The following is a 12790-nucleotide window of genomic DNA, read 5'->3' on the forward strand; positions in this document are numbered from 1 at the left end:
AAACCGATACCTTGCTGACGCGTCACGACACGACACGTCAGACAAATGTATATCCATCTGTATAGTCGAGTTAGCCACCATGCTGACAAATCGACACCTCCTACGTAAAGTATCGTATGTCGAAATTGCCAAGTTTACATGGAAGCATTTTAAAGTTCTGAATTCACTGAAATGAGCATAACACGACAAAGCTAATCTAATAGATCATCTAACCGATATGTAGGGTTTTACAATACTCTGTGTAAGTAACCGTTTGCCGAATAAAACTGAAAAATGCTAAAGTCACCTGTTATGCTCCTTTCAGTGCATTCAAAACTTTAAAACACTTCCCTGTAAACTTGGCAATTTCGACATACGATACTTTACGTAGGAGGGGTCGAAATGTAAATCCATCTTTATAGTCGAGTTAGCCACCATGCAATCATACTATTTACAAGCCAGTGTGATGAAAAAGTTTTGTTAACCAAAGAAACGGAGTAAAATTATTAGGTTAGCTCAATGGCGGTCACACTGTTGTAGAGATGCGGTAATCTTCTTGTTCTATCAGGTTCTCCAATCGCCGAGCGAATTCGAGCTGGAGGTTTCTGTTCATCTGGAGCTAGCTGAGAGATGCCTCTTTGCGTACACCGGCACTGACCAACTCGACAAGGCCTGCGATTTGCTCGACACGCTACTAAGGGAAAGGTACTGTTTTAATTGAGACTAGAAACCAGTTCACAAATGTCGAAGTGATTACTCCGATTATGGGATATGCGATTATGGGATTCCATAACACACAAAAAAATACGAACGACAGAAACAGAAATACGAATTAAGAACCTCCTCGTTTTTTGAAGCCAGTCAAAAATACTGCCTCGCAGAGGTCCCAGGTTTGATTTCCGGGACGGTCGGAACATTTGTATGGCCTACATTTATTTCTCTCGTGGATTTTTTGGTTGTCTATGTTTGTGTCCGTGGCGTCCGCGACACAGAGTTGCCTTAGAGTGCGTGCGTCAAAAAAGAATATATATAAATACCACAGGATTTTTTTCACGTATGGCCCGCTCGATGCAAATGCAACTCTTTGAGTCTTTGAATGCAGTGTTACTTAAGTACTTCTGAAAGTTAAATAATGTTTTCACCTCACTAGTTCGGAAAGGCTTTCTTTCTCGTTAGAAATCTGCGCGCAAAAGTGTTTTTTGCACGCTAGCGTGGAAAAGGTTTTTGTAATCGAATTTGACGATAGACTGTGGTGCACCTAACTTTTTCTTTCGATGAGAAAAAAAAGATAATGGCACGTTCAATTAAGCGATTTGTCGTACATTACTTATTTATGTAGCACAAATCCGTTGGTATATATTTTTTTTAATTGTTGACATTAAATTGACAATGATAACTAATTGTGTTTATTAAATTATTTTAATTCGTCGCAGAACTAAAATAATTTCAATGATCACTTGATCACACAAAATAAAAGTACAAGGAAGTATAAAAATTGATGAGGTGTGAATTCAGAACGCATCCGAAGATAAACTTTTTCTTTTCATTAATAAAGGTTTTATGGTTCAACTTTTTTCTTTCATCTACCATTTCCCTCGCTATAGTGAGGTGAAAAGTCGTGTTTCGCTCGACAACAAAGTCGTTTTGCGTCTTGTGCCTTGAAACCCTCGCTACAACAACTTTGCAGCCTTGCATAACAATAAATAAATATTTGAAGTATATTTTACAGCCCAATTGTACCTTACATTAAAAAAGTAAAAAGCTCTCATTTCTACAACATTCACCCTACTTTTGGTTTAAACAAGTCTTTTTGTACGCAGTGACGGTAGCATATCGAACAGCGAACTAGTCCATCGTGTGAAGGAAATCGAGCGTCTCGTCTCGGCCAGCAGTAAGATATCCTGGCGAGGAGTGCTCATCCCGCCTCGTGATATTCGTGACATGCACGAGGACCCCAAGCATGCGCATAATCTGCTCACGCGTATTGCCAGGTGTCTTTCAACCAGGTAAACTCCGTAATAGATTCACTACGTTGAGAAAGTATAGAAGATGAAGATCGTTACGAAAGAATAGCAGCAGTAGGGCTTGGGAAAGAGTTCGCCCTGGAGAATACTGCCATTTTAACTATTTCCGCCGCCAAGCAGTGATATGAGCATTACTGCGTTCCGGTTTTGAATCGTATATATATTTCGCACATGATAACTAACGTAGTATTATCTCAAAATGCCTTGTCCTGTATAATACTCGTACTATGTTAGTTGTCAAGTCCGTTTTGTATTTATTTCTCTCGTGAGCGTGGGTGTAATTTGTGGTTGTCTATGTGTGTGTCCATGCCACCCGCGATACAGGGTTTCCCTAGTGCGGGGCTATGTTGAATGTTCGCGTTATTATTATTATTTATTTTGAGTGAATAGGCATTTTATAGGCAAACGCGTACCATCGTCGCTTAACATAAGGTGAGATCGCGGCTAAGCGTGTGACTATTCTTTATTTAAAAAAAAATATTTTCATTGGAATTGTACCTAGTGCCAAGTTTTGTTGAAATCGGTTAAGAGAAAGTGATTCATCCCCTAATTTACAAAATATTTTCTTCAAATTTAAACGGTGCCCCCTTTCCAATAAAAAAAGAATCATCTAAATCGGTTCACACATGTCGGGGGTAAACGCGTAACATGCACATAAAAAAATTCCAGTCGAAGTGAGAACCACTTTTTTTACATCGGTTAAAAAATAAGTCACAGTGTCACCTTTTATAACTTGTCGCGCAAAGTGAAGTTTTATGTCGATTATGTTTGAAATGAAATGTAATTTGAAATTTGAAATGAAATTTATTTGCTTAAAACATGGTGTGAAAGAATTATTACAGAACACATGTTTTACCTGACTAGGTATGCAAAATGTTGCTTAAATTTAATTTAATTATGGCGCTGTCATCGGACGTGTACAAGGAATAATCAATTAATTAATTAATAACAACAGAATAATAAACTATCAATGTCAAACTATTAAATATCATACATCATAATTACATTAAACATACATATACCTTATAATTTCATGTCGACATCCAATAAGAAACAAAGAATAATCAGTCAATTAAAAACAACAAAATAATAACCTTCTATGTCAAACTATTAAATATTTATACATTATTACAATATAGATGTATATTACATTAAGTTCTAATTTCATGTCAACATTTATCTAAAAAATCAGTCACTTTGTAATAATTTTTGTCTCTAAGCCATTCACTAAGTCTGTTTCTGAACAAATTATTTGGTAACTTTTGGTTTACTTCTATTATGAATAATTTGATACTTTGATTTCTCTTTCCCTTTCTTGACATAATTCTGACGTCAATAAGACGCTTCTCTTCTTGCAGGGATGAGAAGCCGACTCAAGCAGACTGGGAGAAACTCTTGGAAGACATTTTAGAACTACAATCCACACTTTTCAACTGCATTAGCAAGGAGGAATGCCACGAGGTATCAAAATAAGATTTTTATACTCTACCATGCTATAGGTGTCATCACCATCAGTTTATTTTAAGTTCTGCTGTTGGACACAGTTCTCCTCTACGGAGACATCTCCCTCTCACTTCCAATTCAAGGGTTGCCTGGAAGATATCTATATCTGCTGCCAAGAAGTCTCCCTCACTCAGGTCTTTGCGGTTTAAAGCTCTGGGTGATACTGCAACTAGTATGGACAGGCGTGTCGCTTACCACCAGGCGCACGACTTGTTCGCCCCATCACTTGGTATATTATAAAAAAATTTGCTGTCAATAACACTAACAAACTGGTGAAGTATTTAAAAAAATACATGAATGTCACTAAAATAACTATATGAAAAATATTTGAATATGAATTCAATAAAAATTTAATGTCATTTTTAGCGACAACCCTAGCCAGGGCTGGTAGGTGTAAAGGTATCTAACTGGGTGATGAAATTCTTTCATAGATTTCTCATAGATGGCGCTACGGCTAAAAAGTCGTTAAAAACCAAATACAAAGATCCGACAACAAGCACATAGAAATAGAAAGCACACAGAAAAATTCGTGAGGTCCGCTGGTTCGTTCCGTGGCTTAATTGACATAGCGTCTGGTACGGTTTGCTAGGAGACGTCGTCGGTTCGAATCCGGACGGATCGAAGGAATTTTTTCTAAGTGTTCAATCTTTGTGTTAATAGTGAGTTTCAACATGATGTTCAATGAAAAAAAGTATTGCAAGGTTTAATTTTTTTGTAAAAGCTTGGTAACATTTTTAGGCTGTATGTGTTGGATATTCATTTCAACAGCGGGTATATGTTCGTCCATAGATCTACGCATCTGCTCTTCTAACATCAGGTGACATTCCGAGCATCAAATTGGCGTCCGAAGTGCTAACATGCGAAGCCGGCGTCAGACGCAATTCGCACCTGGTCAGTTATAACCGTAGCGTCGACTTGGTATCTCAGGCTTCCAGGGAATACTTTAACTCTGCATCATCGCTCACTGATCCCGCTTTGGAAATTGCGAAGTAAGTGATTTGTAATATCGTGTAATACAGAGGTTTCCAAACTTTTTTGCTTCGTAGCCCACTTGCCAATTCGACTGTATGTTTTTTTTTGTATGTATGTTACGTGATAACTCGGGTATTTGTGAACCGATTTTCATGATTCATCCATTCCATTGTGGTCCCATTTAATTTTGAAGAAAATCATCCACCTCTAAGGGTGGGTTCACGCATGAAGAGTCATTTTTATAAATAGCGCCTAAATTTTATTATAAGGAGCAATTATTTTAATGGTTGATTTTGCTATTCTCCAATTCAAGGCGTTTTTGTCTCACAATATACTTTGAGTAGTGAGAACCGATTTTTATTATCTCCTGTGTCAAGTCCCTTATAGTGGCGAACTAGGGGATGAATCCGGGTTTGCGCACTTTCCGGTAACCGATTTCAATAAAACTTGGTAATTATATGTAATTCCAAGTACTTTTGAGGTCGGTTTTTTTGGTACTCTGTACTGAGATTATTAATTCTGTTTTGCGTAGAAAGAACTTTCTAATATGGATTTTTCAAATGTGTTTTTGACAACTTACACTTTACTACTAACTTTGATAAGTTTAACAGTCTAGTGAGAAACTTTATTAAAAAATATTACTTGTTAATTTTTTAAATAGGGTTGTTTTTAAAATACTAACAACCTTTCAAGACTAGACTGCTAACATCATAAACAATAACTTTTGCTCCATAGCTTTTTACAAAACATAATAAATTTACCAAAAGTACTTTTAAGTTTTTGTTGTATTATCTGAGACTTAGTATTTGTTAGTAATATTTGATAGTAAGTTAAAATTTTCCCATGGCTTTTTTTTATCCAGTTGATAGGAATGGCGGAACTGCTATCCCATATTGCAGGGTGTATTGCAGAATTAAATTCTTCAATTCGATTTTCAACCATAGCAGTTAATTTGAAAAATTAACATGTACACCACACGAACCGTGACTGCAACCGAGCGTGACTGCTCGCGCGCAACGCTTCTAGATATTGTATGCAGGGCGTCTAACAGCGGCTAATTTGAACGCGCCCTTAAAGAGCCCGAAGCATTAGTTTGATATTGGTTGATTTACATCCGAAAAATAGTTTCATTTCCTATGTGTATCTATCGCTTTAACCTAAGAACTAGATGAAAATAATATCGATGCCTTACTTTCTTATACTCATATTTTATGAAGTGTGACTACTTAGGAGGTGACAAACATTTCGATTTATCTGAAATTTCTTATCAAGGGTGTGAATATGAAGGAAATGTGACGTGAAAACAGCCTTTTTTATTTTTTTTTTTTGACGGGGGGGAAATCTCAGGGGGGAGCCCAGGGAGACTCAGGGGTTATGTGGGGACTCTCCTTGAGACTGGAGGGCCTACCCCACTAAAACCCCCCCGGGTTTCCCTCTCGCCGGTTGAGTCGGCGCCGTGGGATCAGTGAACATTCACCACGACGCCGCCCGGACGTGAAAACAGCCTGCAAAATTTGTGTATACAATTCTTTTTTTGCATTTCCGTAACTTTGTGCTTTAAGATACGAGTTTGAGAAAGTAAGGCGACGATATCTTGTTTTATGATTTTTATTTATATTTCATGTACCAATATTGTACGCAGTTCTCTCAACCATCTTCTACAAGTACGCATTTAAGTTCGCATTTATCTAAGTAAAGTTACTTATATATAGGATAAGTATTCTCTCTGGTTCGCCTTCAATATTATAAATATTTAATATAAATGAAATATATAGTAATACACATATTTTAACAAAATTGTCGCCTGCCCATAATGTTCATGTTGTTGTTAAAAACACGTAAAAAGAGACTTTAGTCTTGACTTACTAAGATGAGAGAATTTTCAAAAACTTATGAGTAGTATTAACTTCATTCATTCATTACCCATTATATTTTTGTTAGGTTAAGTAGCTATCATCATGTATTGTCAATTCTATTTGTAATTGTAGAGCCTGCTTGACTCTGATAAAGGATGGAAATCAGCATATTCAAGAGGAACTAGATCTGATAGCAGCTCTGCCAATTTTGCTCACGTTTCAGCTTGACGTAATTCCTATACAAGGTATATTGCTGTTCAACTACCTATAAAAATATTTTTTAATTAATTTTATTTATTTGTTACCTACAAACAGTCATATTATCATAAAAAACAAGATCTAAGAACACTGTATATAGAAGTAAATAGATCTAAAGTACCATATATTGAAACAACATAAAATTTTGTAGCAGTAGAGCGCCTTATGAAAGAGTTCTTCTAGGCAAGTACTGCCACCTTACCTACTTCTACCGCCTAGCAGTAATGTGAGCATTACTGTGTTTCGGTTTTTAATATAATATAAAGTGACGGGACGAACAAGTCGTGCGCCTGCTGGTAAGCGACACGTCTATCCATAACATTTTCAGTACCACTCAGAGCTTTTAATCGCAAAGATCTTAGGAGCACTGTCACTGTGCCCGTCACCCTGAGACATAAGTTGACAAGCTCCATGTGCCTGTAATTTCTCCAGCACCCTTAACCCTTCCAAACCGGAACGCAGTAATGATCACATTACTGCTTGGCAGCTGAAATACGTAACGTGGCAGTATTACTAGTAAAATCTATATATATTAATAATATTTATTAGCAGTAGAGCTCCTTGTGAAAGACAGGGTAGTACTGCCACCTTACCTAGTTCTGCCGCTATTACTGGGCGCAGAGGGAGTGCACCACAGGTCTTTGCGATTCGAAGCTCTGAGGAATTGTTCATAAAAAAAACCACTAGAATATCGCCCACTTTTCTTCTTAAATGTATTTAATGAGTTTGCAAACATATTAACATCGTATAGAATAGACACTGTCAAAAACTATAGGATCGCGGGAGAAAGGTGTGTTATTTACTATTAACAAGGTACAAAAGTTTAGCGGAATCAATGTTATTGTCAACAAGCTTGAATAATTGTCGCCATAAGGAATTGTACTATCAACTTGTCTATTGAGAAATAACCGTTCTCCCAGTGGGCTAGTCAGGTCTTCATAATAATTATTTGATATTATATTTTTATTTATAGTTCGCATTTGTGAAGATCGAATGACGCTGATAGACGAATGTTTGAAAAGTGACAAAAATGGTTATTTAGCAAGCCATAAGCTACTTAAATTGGCCAAGCTGTTGAGGGTCTTCAAAGACGATGAACACAAGAGGTAACGAGCTAATTGTTATTTATTAGTTCTTTTTTTCTTTGGATTTATTTTAATTGCGCATTTGTGTAATTTACTTCCGTTTGACTTAGGACATGTGTATGTACGCCTGTTCAATTAATTGGACATGTGTATGATTAGTAAATCAATACAAACCCAGAGTGGGTTCGCGGAGAGCAAATTAATTGACTTCCAATTTTATTAACATGGATTTCCGCAAAGTAACGCCAGAATCTACTAATTAATTGAAAATGTGTGCAATTTACTTCTTTTCAATTAATTGAATATCGTCTGTGAACTGGCAATCGGTACTATTTCAATTTTGACAACTTAACAGGATGAAGAAAATATTGTTTGCGTCATTTATATAGCATCTGGTTTATTAAATAAAAATACGTAGTTTTTAGATATTTTTATTACACATGTATGTATGTGCACTACGTATTCTTATTTAATATACCAGATGCAATATAAATGATTTTTTCTTCATCCTGTAAAGTTGTCAAAATTGTGATAGTACCGGTTGCCAGTTCACAGTCGATATGTGTGTGAGTTGCTTGTGTTTCAATTAATTGGATATGTGAATGAGTTACTTCTATTCAATTGATTGGACACGAGCGTTACTTCTGTTTAATTAATTGGACACGTGTTTATGGTGGGTATAGGTTTTTTGTCATTTTATAGGCTGAAATAACGTGAAGAGCACGTTAAACTTTGCTCACCTGGGGACTTACCATGAACTCTTATTACAGTTCAGTGTAGGTTCGTAACGTCTAAAAAGCGGGATGGTGATATACACTTCATGTAGCGCTGTCTCACAACGATTCATTTTAGGTCCAAAACTGAATCGTAATAAGAGTTCATGGTAAGGCCCCTGTTATTTGATTAACATTCGTTTTGATTTTAATATTTATTGTAATGAATATTATGATATTTTACTTCCTTGATATCGACGCTTGTAAAGTAAAACTTATAATGGAAATTTGGAAAATATTACAAGAGAGCGATTTAAAGTAATTTTTTGAAGAAGTCAAAGTCAAAGTCAAAGATTATTTATACCATAGGTAAAATAAATCACATTTAAGCTACTGCTCGTTCACTACGCTGACCTCCCTGAGAAGAACGAGCAAGAAACTCTAGGGATTGCTCTTTTCAAATAAACTTAAATGCTATGGAATACATTTTGAATCAAATTTGTGTGGATTCTGGAGCCATGTCGTCTTTCCATACATCTTTATCTAACACGTAGTCTTCAATTTTGTAATATGATTTTTCGATCAAAATATTTTTAATGTAGTTTTTAAACTTAGGAAATGATAAACTTAATATATGCTCCGGAATCTTATTGTAAAAACATATACAGTTCCCCATAAAAGAGTTGTTTACCTTGGTTAAACGAAATCGTGGTACCATGAGTTTGAACTTAGCTCTTAGGTTAATATTCTGGATATCTTCTTTCTTATTGAAATTATGTATATTTTTACGGGCATATAAATATTAGAGTAAATGTACTGAGATGCCACAGTCATGATACCAGTCTCCTTAAACTTTTCTCTGAGAGAAACCTGAGTAGTAGAGAAAAGTAAATAGCTCTTATTTTGTTTGTTATATGAAAAAGCTGAAACTTTCTAGTTTTCCATATCGTCGCTTTAGTCCAAAAATTCAGTTGGCGTAGCGTTCATTGGAGGTACCGATTTGCACCAAAAATGGTTCTCCAGCCGCTGCTCTTTCCGTGTGATTCAAAGTCAAATAATAATTTATTCCATAGGTTAAATTTTTACACTTGAAAACGACATTTTTTGAGCTACTGTTCGTTTATTGCGCTGACCTCCCCGAGGGCGCGTTCCCATTATGTCGTAAATGAATTGTTCACAGATAGTACGACACAATTAACTGTCGTTCAAGGCTTTTTTGTCGTTACGAAAATTTTTTTAACGACGACAGCCTGCCGTGACAATGGGAAGAGTTAAAACGACAGACGTCTGACGATAAATAAAATGTCACGATAAAAACGTGACGACAGATAGTCGCGAAGACAATAGTAGCTGCACTATTGTCTTCGCGTTTTGTTTATCGTTGACAGCCCTCTCGTACCCCGCGCCCTCGGCTCGCTTTGCACTAGTGCTTTGTTAACGCCGGGTTTAAATCGGGTTAAAACCTATTAATGCCCGAAACCGAGAGAAAAAACTGTTTACATCTAATTATTTGTTGTGAATCGGGTTTTGTTCATATTTAATTATACATATTATTACAATATTACATTCTTAAACAGTAATTTATAAACGTTTGACATAATCCTAATGGTATTCTTTTTAATAACATTGGATGTACCCACAATTTTCTTTTCTTCGTTTGCTTCCTCTTCCGCCTTTTTAAAAAGTAATACATTATTATAATTTCATCTTCATTCTTCTTCATTCATGCTTCCAAAAGAACATAGAAGCGATTGCAGTGCATCAAGCGACTCTGTCGTGCAAACGACAAGGCGGCTGCCGTGAAACGCTAAATTGTCGTCACGATCTAGTGAGAACAGGCTAGACGCGACTGTCGTCCAACGGTAAATAAAACGGTTTGACATAATGGGAACGCCCCCTAAGAAGAACGAGCAAGAATCTCTAGGGATTGCTCTTTTCAAATAAACTTAAATGCTATGGAATACACTTTGAATAATACTTGTGTGGAATTTAAACTCTTGTTGTCTTTCCAAACATATTTATGTAACACATACTCTTCAATTTTGTAATGGGACTTTTCAATTACATACTTTTAATGCAAGTGACTAGAATAGAGAAAGGAATGTTGAGGTGGTTTGGGCATGTAGAGCGGGTAGGTGTAAGAAGAATTGCCAAACAGATTTATGATGTGAATGTTGAATGACTTACCAATGTAAGTTTGGTCAATACCAGATGACAGACAGACCGACAGACACCAGACCAGTGATGTCCTCAAAAAGGTTGAGATCCGAAGTGACAAGAATAAAAGAAGTTGTATGAAAAGGGTCGATGACGTATGTGAGGCTCGAGTGTTGTGTCGGGATAGAGTAAAGTAATGTTCCGTGGTCTCTGCCTACCCCTCCTGTGACTAGGGCATGGCACTTATGTATGTGTTAATGTAAGTTTTAAACTTAGGAAATGATAACTTTAGTATATGCTCCGGAATCTTATTGCAAACACGTATACAGTTCCCCATAAAAGAATCGTTTATCTTAGTTAAACGAAAAATGATGGGACCGCGAGTTGGGACTTTGTTCTAAGGTTAATATTATGGATATCTTGTTTCTTAATGGAATTATGTGTATTTTTACGGGCATACAAAATATTTGAGTAAATGTGTTGCGATGCCACGCCAACTCGACCGTAAACGTTACGGCGAACCGCAGGGAGGGCACGGTGCTGCAGCACGTGGGCGAGGCGGCGATCGCGGCGGGCCCCGCGGGCTACGGCGCGGCGCTGGCCGCGGCGCGGCGCTTGGCGGCCATGCGGTTCGCGCCCGCGGCCGCGCTGCTGTCGCACGCCGCCGCCTTCGCGCACGCGCACGCCGACCGGAACACGCGCCGCGGCCTCTTCGCCGCCGCCGCCACGCACTGCCCCGCCGACGGCATCGAGGACATCCTGCGCGCCAGGTCGGTTCCTCCATCGAATATCGTCACAACAATCTTGTTCAAATCAACCCCGTGTGCGGCGCGACGTAACTGTTACAGAAACGTTCGGGCGTTTATGTCGGCCTCGTAATGTATGGCTACATATAAATAACTTTATCTGTCACTATTCCCATGTGTATTTAGGGATTACGCCTCATCAGAAAGCAAAACCTCACATAGGAGTATAGAGCTTCGACACTCTTCGTCAACGAGTTGCTCAGGTTGTTACAGAATTGGCATTGAGGGGATTCTGCCCTTCTCATGAGACAGTAAAATTTATTTAATGGAATGTGACCAGAACGCAGTCTAAGAGCAATTATTAACAGTGACTTTGATAGGCTACCCTCCTCTAACTGTTTCGTTGTTTTAATAGCAGTACTGCTTCTTGTGAAAGAGTTTTTCCAAGGAAGTACTACCACATGACCTATTTCTGCCGCCGAGCAGTATTACTCAGCATCACTGTGTTCCGGTTTTGAAGGGTAAGGGTGCTGGTGAAATTACAGGCACATGGGACTTGTCAACTTATGTCTCAGGGTGACGGACGCAGAGTCAATGACCTTTGAACTTCACTGCAACTGTTATGGACAGGCGTGTCGCTTGCCACCAGGCGCACGACTTGTTCGTCCCGTCACTTGGTATCATAAAAAAACCCGTAAACTCTCACTCCTCCCGCACCGCGCAGGTGTCTCAGGAACCAACTCAGTTCAGCGCCTATAGTGATATTTGGTCCTTCGAGACAGGATGAAGCGTCTAATAAGCCATAGCCAAAAACTCGCCATTTTAATTTTTTGCATGTTTTCTTCAGTTTCCTAAAAATAGTTATTTCGTCACTTAATTATGAGAGTGCAATATGTATCCCTCGAGGACTAGAATATGAATTTAAATTACCTGTACGCTCACGAACGATTTATTTGACTTATGCAGACTAGCGCTGGAACTGGAAAGCCTACAGCAGATGGGCATGGCGATTAGAGGAGACCACGATGACGACGAGCGCTGGCCTTCTTTCGACGACGAGTTCTCCGATGCCATTACGACGGTGAGTTTACTTTGTACAAAAAGCAACGCTGTTGTAAACCACTATAATAATAATAATAATAATAAGTTTATTTTTCTCACCACAATATACAAAATACATTGGCATAATATCCAAAATAAAATATATAAAACAATAAATTATACTGTGGGAGACTGGTGCCTAAACTAGACGTATGATCTGTATTTCAGGTCACCAGGACTCCACCCCTTGGAAGATACTTGTTATTTTGAAATATGTACCAGTACATTGACAATTGTAGTAACTAACTTACCTATATATTAAGGTTTTACAAAGGAACATAAAACAATATAAAAAAAAACTGTTTATGCAGTGTTACTTTGGTTAGTATAGGAATTGTGTATTTGAAAAATTTGGGGGTGTGAGTGTGTGTGTATGTAATTATATGTGTGTAAATG

At 37.7% G+C, this 12790-nt stretch overlaps 1 protein-coding gene across 1 annotated transcript in view; it reads left to right on the plus strand.

The window, feature by feature from the left end:
- Positions 1–12604, plus strand: part of LOC113230042 (neuroblastoma-amplified sequence-like) — a 39160-nt gene extending 26556 nt beyond the window's left edge. Inside the window, exons 20-28 of the mRNA XM_026463772.1 lie at positions 548–684; positions 1800–1985; positions 3362–3464; positions 4296–4495; positions 6467–6579; positions 7566–7698; positions 11075–11317; positions 12260–12374; positions 12563–12604. Coding sequence (XP_026319557.1) covers positions 548–684; positions 1800–1985; positions 3362–3464; positions 4296–4495; positions 6467–6579; positions 7566–7698; positions 11075–11317; positions 12260–12374; positions 12563–12604 — 1272 coding nt within the window. The remainder of the gene's footprint in view (positions 1–547; positions 685–1799; positions 1986–3361; positions 3465–4295; positions 4496–6466; positions 6580–7565; positions 7699–11074; positions 11318–12259; positions 12375–12562) is intronic.
- The last annotated feature ends 186 nt before the right edge of the window (positions 12605–12790 follow it).

Source organism: Hyposmocoma kahamanoa, unplaced genomic scaffold (assembly GCF_003589595.1).
Source record: "Hyposmocoma kahamanoa isolate Upper Pololo Valley unplaced genomic scaffold, ASM358959v1 63, whole genome shotgun sequence".
In the NCBI taxonomy this organism is placed as follows: Eukaryota; Metazoa; Arthropoda; class Insecta; order Lepidoptera; family Cosmopterigidae; genus Hyposmocoma; species Hyposmocoma kahamanoa.